The sequence below is a fragment of the Ostrinia nubilalis genome, chromosome 25 (assembly GCF_963855985.1).
Source record: "Ostrinia nubilalis chromosome 25, ilOstNubi1.1, whole genome shotgun sequence".
Classification (NCBI taxonomy): Eukaryota; Metazoa; Arthropoda; class Insecta; order Lepidoptera; family Crambidae; genus Ostrinia; species Ostrinia nubilalis.
The window spans coordinates 6,978,901-6,995,251 of record NC_087112.1 but is presented as its reverse complement, the minus strand read 5'-3'; the positions used below and the strand labels follow the sequence as shown (position 1 = coordinate 6,995,251).

Genomic DNA, 16,351 nt, shown 5'->3' with positions numbered 1-16,351 from the left:
ATGTAATAACAACACTGGAAGCGTGGTCGAGGCGTGAGCGAGACAGACAGATCGATGCAACGTGCGAGCGCGTACGACTACTCTAGCGAGCAGCGGAGTGACCCAGCTGTGACGCGTAAAATACGGACTAACGAAAATTTAATAAAAAAATTAACTTCATGAAAACCATTTCTTTTTCTTTTGCTTTCTATATTCCACACGTTTCTACATAACCTGTTAAAATTTTTTCGGTGATAAAAATTTAGTGGTGTATAAATAGAATGAAATGTATGAAAACGAGCGTGCCATTTTTTAAACGTTATCTATAATATCTGTGTCCATCAAAGAGCTCGTAACTAAACATCGTAAGCGCCATTCACATTATTATCTAAAAGTTAATAATAAATATTTAGTTTTTGTAAATCTAAACAAGTCAGGAAATCAAAGAGGTAAATACTGATATCATTGTGATTTTATAGAATTTATTATTATAAACCACGCTCGTATAATGCTAAAAAATCAGAGGTAACTTTAAGATTTTTATCTATAGAGCAAAATTTATCTAATCGTGTTTTTAAACAGTTATCCCATTAGGTACACATGCGTTCTGTAATACAAACCCATCAAAAACAATACTTGTCAAAAATCCAAGTCTCACTACTCAGTTGTTCTACGGTAAAAAGTTGTGAGATCCATGTAGGTAATACCAAGTCCAGTCCAGGAAATCATTAACGTTTTACATAAATATATTGACTTGGCCATCGCATGAAAACACGTGTAAATTAAATTATTTAGTGCAAAATGAAACGAAATTTTGCATGCCTGTGTAGACATGCAAAATTTCAGCTCAATGGGAAAACGGGAAGTAAGTAAATTTTAAGTTGCAAGATTTTACAACTCCAGATGTCAAAGTAAATAAAAGCTTGTAGATAGCTTTACAAAGAAAAGAAAGATTTATAAAGAAAATAAAAAGTACTGTCTACGATACATTTGTTAGGCCGTGTTGCACCGTCTTACTTTAACATTGACATCAAAATTTTGGATGTCAAAAATCTGTTTAACATAAAACACCGGTTATTGTCAGTTAGGGTCAAAGTTAGGTGGTGCATCTCAGCCTTAGTGTATTTTAATTAAATTTAATACAAATAAGGATGACGAAAATAATCGATAAGTGATCTCACTCGAATATTTCTTATAGTAGGTATACAAAATGTCGAACAAATGGTTACTTACTGAAAAAGTGCTTCATGAGACCTAGCAAATGGCATCAATAATATGTTTAAGAACGAACTGAATCTATTCAAAAAACCTTTATTTCCAGCTTTCATACATTTAATACAGTTACAAACAAACACGAAATCAATGGTTTCTGAGAATTCTGAGTGCCTTAATGCCGTCCCGTTTATCTGTTTATTTAGTAAGTATTTATTAATTAGTATCTCTTCGGAAACATTGAATTTTCGCATAGATCCAGTTTATTCTTTGACCTATTTATTGTTATTGTTTTAAAGAGCTCATGAAGCACTTACAGGAAAAGTAAACAGTTTCTCGATATCTTGTATAATTAAAAATCAAGTGAAATCACTTATCGTTTCCACCCTGTACCTATACTTTTAAAAATAAACTCATTTTATACGTTCATTTGTATAAGTATCTACAACCAACTTAGTTGACGTTTTATAAAACTATTTGTCTAAGTGTCATCGAGTGACCGCTGTTGGATTTGCCATTTACCTGACCTACCCCTTTATTACTAAACGTTTAATATCAGATGAATAGTTACGCACCAATTTCTTTCATTCAGTCGTCAGTAATTGAACTTTCGGAAAAACATGACGAAGCGTTGTGTGACCATACAGACGCTATTCAACTTTTATTAGTAAGGAAGAGTATATTTTATGTTGGTAGAAACACAATAGCATAGACTAATGTTTTGACACCCTGTTAAAATTTTTATTAGTCATTTATTTTTTCCTGACCAAACAGATACCATAATAATATCTTTTGTCTATTCTACCCATATTCTGTAAGTAAAATAATAAAAAGTTTGAAAAGAAAGAAATTACAAGTCCGATTTACCTAAACAAATAAATTAAAAATACTTGCGGATCAAAAGTACTCAATCATACTACAATTTACGAAAAAATCACGCGTGACGCATATACGTCAGTGGGCAGTCAACTGACATAGACCCGGCGTCTACGAGTGCCAAAGCACGACTGATTTATGCCATTTGATGCACCCGATTTTATAGTATTTTCAAATTAATTTTTCGTTTGAAGATTGAAGATAGATATTTTTTCTTTTTCACACAATAATAGTACTATGTTTCTTCTTAAGTATAAAGTAGTTTATGTTGCCAAATGACTTTTAGATTATGAGATGTGACCTGTTTTCTTGCAGTAATTTTCTCGAATTTTGACTATCTTAGACATGATAAAAATGCATTTTAATGAATTAAACATCAAAATTTTCTCAATACACTTTTTTCTTCAGGGTATGCTTATACTAATGAATACATTCTATCTTCTTACTTAGAAATAAATTTGTTGTAATATTAGTTCAAAGTTGTGCCTTCGCGAGTTACCTGGAAATCGGGCTTTCGAAATTCGCTGTTTTCGTAGGCAAAAATCCAATTTGAACGAGATTTTGTCAATAGACATTCCGTAAAAACGTATGATAATTACGATGATTTAAGTCAAAAGAAGCTATAACAATAAATTATATGACTAAAATCATTTCGAAATCTGCCAAATTCTCGATTTCTGCATGAAAAATGTGACAACGCTCTTAAATCTACCTAAATTATTTTTAGCAGCTTTTATAACCACTTGATTTCAAAAAATTGAATTATTTCATTCACATAAAGTTAAGGTAGAACTAATCAACAAAATCAGACCAGTATTTATCCTCTTGTGTGTGTATTTGTAACGAAAACCCTACTTTTTATGTAGAAAATATTCTACATACAATTTAATAACCTTCCATAAAAAATCATCGAACCCACGATCGATCGACTGAAAACTCAAAAAAATTATGAGGGTAATGTCCATTTCCGGTTTGAGTACTGCCCCCCTAGACAAAACGCACTTTTTGATCGAATCGAAAATCGAATCCGTCAAAACTCCATACAAAAAAGGGGCTTTTCGACCACTTTTCGACTGGTTTGCGATTATAATTTGCACTTTGTCTAGACCCACTGGTCATGGCGCACGGTCTGACCACGTGACTTCCGTCCGGTCCTTTCATTGCTACATTTTGCACAATATTTATTTGTTATTTGAAAAGGGGAAATAATATAAAATACCTTTAATTCATGATAGGTGAGTTTTATTTGATAATTTCATTAAAATATTGTCACAGATGTCTACAATCATTCTTTTACAAACAGTAAAAACAATAATTTATTACAAAATACAAATTCCTTGTTCTATTACAATTATTTGTGCGTCGACATTTATCGTAATTAAATAAAAAATAATTAACAATTACTTATAAACTAGTAATCTCAATATAAAATTTAAGCTAGGAGATTCTGTCTTCAGAAGTTTTGAAACTATGATATTGCTTTAAGTATACACACTATTCGATATAATAATATTCATAAGTCAATCATTATAACTAAAAACTTTAACAACACTGTAAAAATTCTAGAAAATGTCTATTTGTACAATTTTGTTTATCTACCTAATAATCTCGAAGGCGCACTTAGCATAATAATGTCGTAGATAAAAATATTTCTACAGTGTAGTACTAACAAGTTTTCAAGTCAATATTAAAAATCTGGTTACAGGCACATTGAGAAATTCATTCGTTGACAATAGTTTAAATCTTAAAATATTATGTACAAATGTACATTGAAGGCACATACTAAATCTTACCTATAGTAATATAAATGCGTAAGTAAATGATAAAATATTGTACTTAAACCAACAGTGGAAGACGTTTGAACAATATTTACAATATTCAAAAAAGGTTGCGTGTATGTCTTTTAAAAATAACTTTTAGAGCTAATGTACTTTTAATTCGATATAAATTTAGAATAATTTTAAAATTAGTCAGTCTCCACGAGAGATTTATACAACCATTATTTCTATTTGCACCATCAGTTGCCGAAAAGTTACCAAAACTACAATCTATTGAATCATTTGGAGGTATTGGTTTTCTTCATAAAACGAAGACAACGATGTCTGGAGATCGTTCACAACCATGTTGTCGCCACCTTGTAAAGGGTGGGTGCTGCTGGAAACCATTTCTGAGCTCTTCCAGTTCTCACAACTTTCCACGTACTCCAAAGTCCGTTGGTAGGTTTCTTGTCTCATGCCATTTTGGTTCTTTTTCCTACCGTTATTAGCTTCAATCTGCGATTGGGAGATGTCCCAGACCTGGACATCGCTGGGCTGATTGTTTTGGCTCCTCAAACTGTTCATACTACAATCAGTCTGCTGCTGCTCCCCCATATTCTTGATCATCTGGTTGCAATTCATCGATGCTCTGACCCCGTTAGGCTTTTGACTTCCAGTTGACATGTTCACAGAGTTCTGAACCGATTTTTGCACGTTATGCTTGTTGAACTGATTACCAGGATAGTCCCACTGGTTATACGGCCGCTGGTGATTATAATATTGGTTGTTGTTCATCATCGCTTGGTTGTATTGGTGATTATTTTTAGGAGGCGGAGGACCCATGACATTTGCAGCGTTTACAACAGAATTGTAAGGAGGCGGTTGTGGGTAGTGCATGTTTTGGTTGTACTGAGGATTCTGCGGTTCACAGTAACTGTTCATCGCCCCTCGACTCATGTTCCCGCTGTTGTCCACACTCATCATCGAGGACCTCGACATTTGCATGGGATGCATCTGGTTGCTTTGGTTTGGATAGTTCATAGGTTGCTGATAGTTCATCATTTGGTTATTGTAAACCATATTTGGCTGATTCGGTGGCATCTGATGCATCATTTGGTTTTGATTGTACTGCTGCATCATCGGATACTGTTGCATATTCTGACTCCTGTTCATATTCTGTTGATTCTGCATCGGGTATGGCGGGGCTTGATTGTAGTTGTGGTTCTGATACTGATTGGGGACATTAGTTCTATTGGGCATCTTGGGGTTGCAATTTTGACGATTATTCATGTAGTTTCCTGGTATCTGCTGCATTTGCTGCTGTTGGTTCATGTTCATCATTACGTTTTGATTCTGGTTTTGCCCCGGCGAATTCATCGTCATATTCGACATGTTTTGTACCATGGGACTGGGTACTCCTTGTGACATGGGGCTCTGCAGTCCTGGATGCATCGGACTCGGCATGCCATGACTCATGGGACTCGCTATGTTTTGCGCCATCGGACTTGCCATGTTGACCATTTGTCCTCCCATATTCTGGGACATGGGGCTGCCCATGTTATTGTGGCGTGGACTCATCATCATTTGGTTAGACATTTGAGGGCTCATCATGCTCTGCATACTTTGGGGGCTCATAGCATTGTGTTGAGGAGACATGACACTCATGACGCTTTGAGGACTCATGACGTTATACACGCTCGGTGGGCTCATGACGTTATGAGGAATATGATGAGGACTCATAACACTTTGAGGACTCATAGCACTATGCGGCAGGCTTTGCGGACTCAACATGCTATGAGCTATGTTCTGTGGACTCAGCACATTTTGAGGGGTGGTCACCATAGTCTTTGGACTTATTGAAGTCTGTTTTTGAGGTAGAGCGTTCATCCTCATACGGTTCGACTGCTCCGTCTGATTCGCCGCCATCGTCTGCAGTGACTGCAACGGATTATTCGTGTTGATGTTACTGGTCACCGGTTTGGTGTATTCCTGTTCACACTTCTCGTTTGGTACTTCAGGTATGATTTGCTCTTGAAGGGGGTTCTTGTCGTCCGGAGACTTAGTAGCTAGAAGAGAGCCGCTGTTGCCCGACATGCTAACGTCTAAAGACCTTAAATCAACTGGGATATCACTGATATTGAGATCACTTCCTATGGCACCTAGGTTTTTGAGTAGAGAATCGTCACTGGTCGCTACGTCACTGATTTTGTCACTGGTGTTGTTCGCGTTTTGGGCGTCATTGTCTTTGGTGGCATCGCTATCCTGACTGGTTTCTTCAGGCGCTTTGGTGGAGTCGGTCTGAGCTGGTGCCGCCGATTCGGTTGCCAATATTGATTGGTTAAGATATTGCATCATTTCGTCTGGGATCACCAGCTTGTTCTCCACCATTTCACCTTCTGCAACCTGTAAAGAATTTGTTATGGTAAAATTATGCAATAAGTCTATGACACGAACTCAGCATAAACCAAATAAATGGATAGAATTTTGGAAGTACGTGCTATAAATCTACCTAGTGTAGTAATTAAGAGATAAGAATAGGTAAACTATAATTTCTAATCTTCCGAGCTGTCAACTGTTAGTCACAAGGAATTAAACTCTCCGATTTTTGAGATTATGTAATTATTCACAGAACACTGACTACCAAAATCTACTGACATCTACGAACAATCTTTAAGTCCTGGCTAGAGAAGTGACCACCAATCCACCAATCCTAGACCAGCATTGGTGATGATCCTTACCTGTTCCAAGTTAACTTCTTGGTTGGGATGGTGGACCTGGGCGGTGGTGATGACCACGGTGGCGGTGGAGTTGGACCGGGACTCCTTGTACGTGACGGTGTCGTGGTCGTCTTCAGTTTTGAACGGGAACGCGGCGTCGCCCTGGAAAATGATTACAATAGTTAATACATGTGCATATGTACCTACATAAGTGTTATCTACACTAATATTTTAGGGAGGAAAGATTGATTAGGCTCCGAAACTACTGGACCTCCAAACTTATTGTATCGATTCAGGAAGAAGACAATTCCCATTCTTGTTGCAAATGCTGCTAAATAGCCAAAATCTAAGGCTTGACTGCCAAAAACACCCAGCTACCGAAAGATGATTAATACCCGTTTTCACCATCAATCCCTAATTTTTAAGTGATCCCTATGGTAACACATAACAGGAATTATGTTTTCATATGGGTCACTAAAAATTAGGGATTGATTATGAAAACGGGCATTAGTCACTGGATCCAACGTTTCAGTGATCCGAGTCCAAGTTTCCTTGGAGTGATCCAAATCAAAGTACTCACTCACATTTAGCCAAGCTATTCCGTATGGACTATGGTATTAAGATATACAGGGTGTCCCAAAAAACAGTGAAACAGAGTTTCAACTGTGATAAAGACCTTTAAAAATAATGTGACCGTAACTCACCACATCATCAGCTCCACACGGGTAGGGCTGGTAGGCCTGCGCCGGGTCGCTAAGGTTGGACTGCTCCGAGAGCCTCCGGGCTTCTTCCTTCACCTGCACGTTGGGATCCAATTCTAGAGCCAACTCCTCGGCCCTCACTTCGGAGCAGGTCACGCCGCGGAGCAAGACAGCCTGTGGCAAAAACGAACTTTGATTAACGACGATGATAAGCTACTACTAGCAACAGGACAAGAAAAGAAACGATGTACTCTTTCATAGTAGACTTTTTACGTTATAAGGAATACATAATATAAAGCACTCTATGTAAAAAATGTTCACTGAAATAATGGTGGAGACACCTACCATCACAGTCTATAACAGCCTGGAGAGCGATGATATTGCAAGTCATCCACAATGACGTACCCTCAAAAGATTACAAGCAGATGGAGATGCAGAGGATGAAAAACATCATATCAAAATAGCTCATAGGCTAGAATTCCGTAGGCTGCATCTTATGTGAGCAAGTGTAGGAAAAACTGTTTCTTCAGAGCTATCATTACGCGGGAAATCATACTTTGATTTCGAATAAAGTATTAAATGTCAAATTACCTGGTTCCCTTGAGAGGTCCTGACGGCCTGGACGGCAGCGAGCGCGGACGACGGCGCCGGCGCATACCCCACGCACGACACTTGACTAGATCTGAAATAAACCACACATTGGAGGATTTAGTTTACGAAGTATTCGCAACATCAGACATGGAAATTTCTTAAAAGTTTTCTTTATGCAGCCCCAAGTAGATCTTGAATGCATTCGCCAATTAGAATTTTGACCAGAATTTCTGTAATTGCACCCATAGGACGTCCACTATCTTATGAGTCCTACGGTTCGCTTGCGAAGCGGTCTCTTCAAGAAAACCCAGGGAAGAAAGGTATTGGAATGAATCACTTCCTTCTTGGGGGATTGGTGACTTGAGACCTTCAGATAGACGGTCCGATATTCTCAGATTTTGTTAGGATTCAGTGCTTATGGTGTTTCTACACTGCATTCTATCCGAATCCGTTAAAATACATATGTTCAGAAGTCGTTCTAGAAATCCATCGAGGTGGTCTTTGTCCGGTAGTGGACAGCATTTGGGTGAACTAACGAATATTCATAAGTTACTACTTCTCTTCTCTTCTACTGAAGAAAAGAAGATCTCACCTTCGACATATTTGTTTCAAGTAACTGTCCTCTCCATAGGTTGTCTGGAAGAGATCGCTTCATAGCGATAAGACCGCCTAATTGTACCTTATGTGTTCCTTTTCTTTCTGTTTTTTTTTATCTGGTGTGCAATAAAGAGTATTTATTATTATTATCTCACCTTCGACTGCTGTCAGGCGAGAGCTGGTCGTAGACCGCGTTGTGTTGCGCCACGACGCGCTGCGGCGCTGCCACCGCACCCGACACTACTGACGCTTGGCTGCTCTTGCGGGAGATGTCAGACGACCTGCAGTGTCACAAGTTGAATTTATAAATAGTTAGATGGATTATGATATTACTAGCTTTTGCCCGCGGCTTGACCCGGGTTGAATTAAGTTTGTCACAAATCGTCATAAATTATAGCCTATATGTTAATCTGGGTTGTAAACAATAATACTGTAAAGTTTCAACAAAATCTGTTCAGTAGTTTTTGCGTGAAAGAGTAACAGACATCCAGACATCCTGACATCCTGACATCCTGACATCCTGACATCCTGACATCCTGACATCCAGACATCCTGACATCCAGACATCCACACAAACTTTCGCATTTATAATATTAAAGTAGGATGGATCCTCTTTTAATTAGGTTTTAGCATAATATACTGTTCATAATACTAAAATTTGCTTCTGGTAAATTAGAGAGGGTCACGCTCCAGTGGAGACCAATGGACCTGATGATGCTAAGAGGTAACTGTATACTATCGTCATGGTGTCTCAGAGTCGTAAGGGCACTTGAAAAAAGGATGCAAAGGTGTCTAGTTTCGGTAGTCCAGTCTTGTAGATGTACGAGTTTAAAGCTTTATGAGCCTGAAGACTCTTTATTACTAAGCACTAGCTAGCTCTGTCATCAGCATTTTTTTATTTATTAGTTGAGTGTACCATTTCCAGCTGCAATAGACTAACGCCCGTATTCACAAACATTACTATAAGGCCTCACAGTGTGCACTGTGCGTGGACGCAGGGGGTGACAAACGAACCAATCACAGAGCTCTATTCAATGCTGTGCGTTCGATTTGCTACTTCACTTATATTAGTCAATATTCTAACCTGGCACTATAAAGGCTGCTCCCCGAAGAAATTCCCGAGTCTCTCCTTGTATTCGGGAGCCCAGTTTTAAGTTCCACCGCTACGTTAGTGTTGCCTAATTCCGTCCGGCCTGGCACTCCACCTGAGAAACAAATTGTCAGTTTAGTGATAGCAAAATTGATAGAGTGTAGGTACAAATGTATATTATTCGGTATCTATGTATTTAAGATCTGAAACTCAACACGAGTGCCGGCATATTATTATGACATAAAATATTGTATGGGTATTGTCTTAAGAAATACTCTAAACATTTCTCTCAACATTGATTGTGTACAACATACGGCGACTTTATTTCGGATCTCTTCTTTTGGTTCGATCTCGTGAAAAAACACCGGGCACATCCCCCTCGCTTTATGATAAAGTTTTGTACAAGTGTGTGTAACTTACCCCCACCAATATCGCCGACATGCGCAAGCGGCATCAGCCTCCCCACCCCCATCTTGTTGGTCCCAAACCGGGGGGTGTGGTGGTGCGCCCGCGGCTCCCCTATCGCCACCATCGCTCGCAACATCAGAGGTAGCTGGCCCACTTCACCCACTACTTCTTGTTCCACCTGGAGAAAATGTTTATGGGATAAAGTTAGAAAATAAGCAAAAAGAAACATTTGGAACTAAATTAGTTAGCCATTAAGGTGCTCATTACAAAAAGTTAAACACTTGTTTAATTGTTATTTAGTACGGAAATATGATATTTCATTTAAATCAATGTTCAACGCGTGTTTAATATTTTTTGTAATAAGGTCCTAAATGTCTCAAATGAAAGGATAATAAAACGACGTAAGTATGTACCTACATAACATTAAAATAAGACTGGTGGATCTTTGTTAGGTCACATATTAGAAAATCCAGAAAAAATCTAAATAAGTAAGACTTATTTATGTGCATGGACTATAACGATCGCGTATGGGTACCATCAGGAAACCTATCAACATCACAAGACCTTATCTGATGAAAAAAAGATCAAGAATTACTTGAGTATTATTAGGTTAAAGCTCAAAGGTACAAACCTCTCCATCTAATCTGAAGTAAGGGGCGCCATTTTCATCACTAAATCCACCAAGACCAGAACCGCCAAAGTCCAATTCTCCACCACATTGAGCTGAAAGCTGAAACGACAAAACCATAATTATTAAATAAACTCTACACTTATCATTTAAAGCAACATTATTAAAGGTCTTCTATTAATAAATATGGAGTAGAACAGCAAAACTACCATCTTCATCAACAATACAAAACATCTTTGGAAATTACTCAGATCCCAGTGAAGATTCGTTTGAAGTTATGTGGCTCTAAAATACTAATATTGAAAGTTATTATCTCAGAAATTCATTAAAAAAGAACGGTTAAAAATATCATTAAATCCGAAGAAAAAAAGCAGCAAAAAACATTGTAATTCAAAACATATTGGTCTTACATAAAGCCTCATGTTGTTCCAGCATACCTGATGCGCAGGAGTGTGCAACGCCAGAGGCAGCGGTGAAGCAGGGCTCTCGCTCTTGACCGACGCGGAGGACGTGTGCCCCCTCGCGCCGGGGGGCATGCCCCCCTCTTCCGACCGCGGGGAGGAGCCAGCCCCGCCGCCCCCTGATTCTGCGGAGTCGTCTCCGCGGCTGCAGCCTGAGGATAGGAGTTGGTTAGCTGTCTTCTTTGATAGAACATCGGTCTCTATTCAGAAATTTCGTAAAGGGCATTTTATGAAAATAGGCTTTTATATTATAGCATTTTTAACGTCCCAGTATAAAGTTCATAGCACACTTATCGACCCTGAAAGATGGAAAGATATCAAAACCGTATCGCGTTTTCAACCGAGGCGAGGCGTTTAAGTTACGGTGCGGATAAGTGAGCGTTGCAGTACGAAGTTTCATACAAAGAATACTGACCGCTTCGAGTTGATACGGTTACGATCCGTTTCCGAGTTGATAAGTGTGCTTCGTCCTTTACTTGACGCTGGTATTTCTATACAAAATCTATGACAAACACAAAACTGAAGAAAACCTCACCTTTGTGCTTCTTACTGGCATAGAACTCAGCACCATGGACGGTTTTCACGTGTTTCCGAAGAGATGAAGGGTCAGTGTACCTCTTGGTACAACCGGGCGCTTTGCACACGTATGGTTTCTGTAAAAGAGATGGCATCATCTATGTAAGCTAAAAATAGGGGAATTATAAAACGAGCGACTAAAAAAAAACTTTGCGACTGATGATGGCATACTGTTTTAATACCTTGAGCGGTATGAATTTGAGTAAGCGAAAAATTAACCAAACTAACGACGAATATTGATCAATAATAAAATCCAGAACGAACTTACAAAATGTGGGTTTTGATTATTACATTTCAGACATAAAAATACTATCCGGGCGACTAAATTACTAAGTGAGCGACTAGAAATACAGAGAGGGCAACTTTAATATGAAGATACATTAGATTTTTCTAATTGAGGTTTTACTGAACGAACTACAAAAAAGTTAATTCTAAGCAAAGTTTTGTGAGCTGCTTTATTAATGATTATTGGTTACTGATATTATATTTGAGGTCTCATGTTTTTTATTTTGATACGCTTTATTAATGAAAACTACAGATTGTTACAGCGCGCGAATTCGAATGGGGGCGGGGCGACTGTCCCGAATTTTTAACAAAATATGTATGCAAACACGTTTTGGGTCTAGCAATTCGGCTCAAACTAACAACACCGCCACTGGAAGCAAAACTGATACCTATTGGACAAAAAAGAAAACGAGGCCGGCCCGCTAAGTCCAAGCCAGCACTTATCATACAGTGACGATGAGTAGGTAGAGCTCCTCAATCCTCATAGGTACCAATCAATGAACCTTATTAATAAGATTACTTTTTTTTGGGTTGACAGAAGCGACTTATTTTATTTTGTTTTGTTTTTTCGATTTAAGAAAATACAAATTTATTTAATTTTTCGTAATACATTGTTTCATTTGATTACCTACCCTTAAATTTTAATGATTTATTTTTTCGCTACCAGAATAGTGTTCCGTCAAATATTTATTTCATAAGATCATTTTTTATTTAAATGTGGGCTCATAATACGCTGCTCATAATAGTATTTTTCAAAGTAGTTTTTGCATTCGAAACACTTCATTAAAGTTAAAAATACCGCTCAGTATAAAAAAAGCATTTGCCAAATATTGAAAAAAATGCAGGACCTAACGTTGACACTCAATCAAATATTAGGTCGCTCAAATATTATGAAGCTTCTCATTTTGTATTTTAAGGAACTCAATTTTTTTTTTGTAAGTTGCTGTTCTTTTGATTTTTCGTCACTCGCACTCAGTCGCTCACTTAGTAATTCTTTAGCCCACATTAATTATTTTTGACACTTACAACATAAATTTACAGTCGCTCGTTTAAATACTACCCCTAAAAATATAAATGCCATCAATGATAGTTCTCTAGCTCTTGCATGCTATTTCTACTAGAAAAAACGTATTTTATTATCCAAAAAACACCAGGGCAAAGTTGACATTACAAAAAGTTCTAAAGTCACATAATACAAGACGTATTAAGGAAATACAGGTATTTGATAGTAGGTATTCATTGGCTTACCTCATTACTATGCGTCCGATTCTGGTGCTTAGCTCGATCACTTGCGTTGGAGAAGGCTTTGGCGCATCCAGGGTATTCGCAGGTGTAAGGTTTCTCGCCCGTGTGACTTCGGAGATGGGTCTTTAGGTTCTCCAGTCGAGAGTAGGCTTTGCAACAACCCTCGAACTGAAAAAGATAAAAAAAATATTTCAAAATGATCAGCAATGGAACTACATAAAATATCCAAGTGGTTTTTAATTACGATGATGAGTAATGATGACTATTCATGAACAGTAAGTAGAAGGTGTTGAAAGTAAAATAGAATTTCTTAACATTAAAGTTACTGATATTATACTCACAGTACACTTATGAGGTTTCTCCCCCGTGTGCCGCCTCATATGCACCACCAGCATGTATTGAGCCTTGAAGGGTTTCTCATCTCTGGAACAGCCTACCCATCGGCATACAAAGGCCTTCTTGCTGGCGTGGATGTGGTCCGTGTTAATGTGTTTTACTAAATCATCTTGAGTCGGGAACTCAAGTTTGCAGTCCACCTGAAAGGAATACAGTCATTATGAGAGATCAATAACACTATGGTACTTAAACCAGAAAAGGATTACAAGAAAGAAATGGGTATAGGATATTAAAACTACCAGTTTCCATCCTATTGATTGAGGAGGATGGAAATTAACTATAGATCCAAAATTGGAAGTAAATAATATTATGACCATCCAGAAGAATTTATTACAGAATTAACAAGATTATGAAACTTTTAACGTAAAACATTCAAAATCTGTTGTAAATAAGTTTGTAGTAGGACTTACCCAATGACAGTTGGTCTCAATAAAGTCTCCAGGCTCATCCTTGGAGTCCAGACCGTCGTGGACAGTGCTCTCGGCAGCCGCTGACAACGGCTTGTTGCTGTGCATGTTGTCTCGATGAGACATCAGGCTCTGGGGTGACTTTCGTTGTGTTATCGTTGATGCACTGTAAAATAAAGGTGGTTATTAGCTTTGTAAGTGAAGGCCTCCTTTCGGCAAGCGCAGTGTGGTGCATTCTATGGTATGAAGCAGCAAGGTAGATACTGACAAAAACACCTTAAGCTTAAAAAGTATGTCTGATTATACTGGCTTCTGTCTGGCAGGAGAATAACCGGGGATTATAACAGACCTTGTTAGAACAGTGTTTGGACATTGACTGATGTTGAAGTGACAAATCAAACACACTACTTAGTAGGGTACAATTCAATTTAATTGTCCAGTCTAGTGCAATACAATGTAATGAAGGCCAATTGTATCTTACATCTTGTTTGTAGAGTCAGTGTAATACATATACCTACTTGATTTATTAGCTACAGTTCTACAAAGGTTTATCTTATAATTAGGTTCATTCTAATATCCCGTACGCTTATAGAAAAGGAAATATAATTAATAATAAGTCTAGTGTATAATTGAATTAGTGCCTGAGATATAGGAGTGTGCACGGGAGGAGTGACATTCACATAATTATGACGTGACAGAGCATATACTCGTATGTATAAATATGAATCACGTCTGAAGTCTCACTGACGTTTAAAACATCACAAAACACTCCCGTGCCGCTTCCATCCCTCAGGCACTGACTCCGTTAAGCTAGACCTATATTTACGACAATTTCTTGATAATGTTCAACAGATTATTTGTGCAAAAGTACTTTTTTTGTCCTGCTCTGCAACGGTCAATGCAATTTGTCACCCCAGTAGTTCGACTCTTTGTTTGGGGTACCCTGACCCGCAATCTTGTCTACAGAATGTCATTAGCAGGCGCATCGCATCAGCGTGCGACGTCAACTATGATTGATTGCGGTCATTCATGACTCAATTGATGTCTGTGTCAGTACCTACATCAGCGTAATATTTAACTCGTAGTTTCGCAATATTTTAGTACATTTTTTTTAGTTGTGTATACGAGAAGGTACAAATTCTGATATTTCTGTAATAATTCTGCACTATTATCTACAGCTATGTTACCTAGCAAGTTATAACATTTAAATACCCGATTAGATATCATAGGCTAGCCTTCCTAAAGACATCCTGTAAAACCCTGGTTTTCCTAAATAAATAAATTCACCAGGCCATCTGACCACCGAGTTGGAGGCCTGAACAGTGTGAACATTACACCTTACTATAATATGGATCATCTGCACTCTACTTACCAGCTCCTAAGGTTTCAGGGTTCCAAGTCAGTAAATTATTCTCCTCCTCTCCTCCTACTCAACCTTTGCTGGTATCTAGCAGGTTACTGTAATGGATCTTTTGCACTAGACCTACCAGCTCCCAAGGTTTCAGAGTTCCAAGTATGTAAGCTATCCTCCTGGTACATTGAAGGTAGATAGATCCTGGCTGACAAGATGTTCAGATGTGGTTATGATGACGATGGAACAATCAACACTATAATGTGGTCGCGATCCTCATCGGTGAGAGACCGAGGAAGAAGAAGAAGATCCTGGCTATACAGGAGGTACTTTACAGTGTTGGGGGTGGAGAAATGGATGTGAGATTAGTCCTATTGTTGTACCTGTCAGCTTCCATGATGCTGGTGACCTCAGGCTGCTGGGGTGGTTGCTGCATATGTTGTGGAGGGGTGCCGTCTAACCCCAGGCCGGGTCTGACGTCAACCGGCGCGCCTATGAGCAGCTGCGTCGGCGATGAGATGTGAGATCTGGTGAGAAGTAGATGAAGTGATGAATATAATAATGTAAAGTGATGTATAATGGAATAAATTGAATTTGTTCGCCATTCACAGGCCAAACAGATATCTAGGTACTATTTTTTTTTAACTCATTATAACCAGTATGTGTCACCTGTATCTGCCACCCATGTTTAACAAATGGTTGATTTGATAGGAGGCGACTTATCTTCAAGCTTTGAGTTAGGTGCCAAAAAATCTTAACTTATACATAGGTTCTACTGATTTTTGCCTATCTTTCGTGCAATTATATTATTTAAAATCTTCATACGCTTTCAATTCTTGACTCCACCAAAGTTCCACCACTTCATACGCACCTATGAATTCCAGCGACCAGATGCGCGTGCGCCGCATGGTGCGCCGCCGCCGCTGCCGCTTGCTGATGCGCGGGGTCCATCAACACCCCTCCCGCTAGCACCCCGCTGCCCCCCACCACACCCCCTCGCGCGAGGAGTTGCTGCGCGAGCGACGCGTGGGAGAGAGATAGCGCGGGCGATATCGCACCTGGAAGGGAGAAGGT

At 38.7% G+C, this 16,351-nt stretch overlaps 1 protein-coding gene across 5 annotated transcripts in view; it reads right to left on the bottom strand.

Moving 5' to 3' along the window:
* Positions 1 to 3,302: 3,302 nt before the first annotated feature.
* The window catches only part of LOC135084238 (zinc finger protein GLI4), a 127,404-nt gene continuing 114,355 nt past the window's right edge, over positions 3,303 to 16,351 (bottom strand). For 4 of the 5 annotated variants that reach the window (XM_063978993.1, XM_063978990.1, XM_063978991.1 and 1 more), the window contains exons 7-21: positions 16,149 to 16,335; positions 15,661 to 15,804; positions 13,930 to 14,092; positions 13,465 to 13,659; positions 13,127 to 13,291; positions 11,553 to 11,670; positions 10,967 to 11,169; positions 10,560 to 10,658; positions 9,941 to 10,106; positions 9,515 to 9,635; positions 8,586 to 8,711; positions 7,834 to 7,924; positions 7,246 to 7,416; positions 6,563 to 6,703; positions 3,303 to 6,227 (exon numbers count right to left, since the gene is read on the bottom strand). In XM_063978993.1, coding sequence (XP_063835063.1) covers positions 4,116 to 6,227; positions 6,563 to 6,703; positions 7,246 to 7,416; positions 7,834 to 7,924; positions 8,586 to 8,711; positions 9,515 to 9,635; positions 9,941 to 10,106; positions 10,560 to 10,658; positions 10,967 to 11,169; positions 11,553 to 11,670; positions 13,127 to 13,291; positions 13,465 to 13,659; positions 13,930 to 14,092; positions 15,661 to 15,804; positions 16,149 to 16,335 — 4,202 coding nt within the window. In that variant the 3' untranslated portion in view covers positions 3,303 to 4,115. The remainder of the gene's footprint in view (positions 6,228 to 6,562; positions 6,704 to 7,245; positions 7,417 to 7,833; positions 7,925 to 8,585; positions 8,712 to 9,514; positions 9,636 to 9,940; positions 10,107 to 10,559; positions 10,659 to 10,966; positions 11,170 to 11,552; positions 11,671 to 13,126; positions 13,292 to 13,464; positions 13,660 to 13,929; positions 14,093 to 15,660; positions 15,805 to 16,148; positions 16,336 to 16,351) is intronic. The other variant, XM_063978994.1, reaches the window with a different exon arrangement.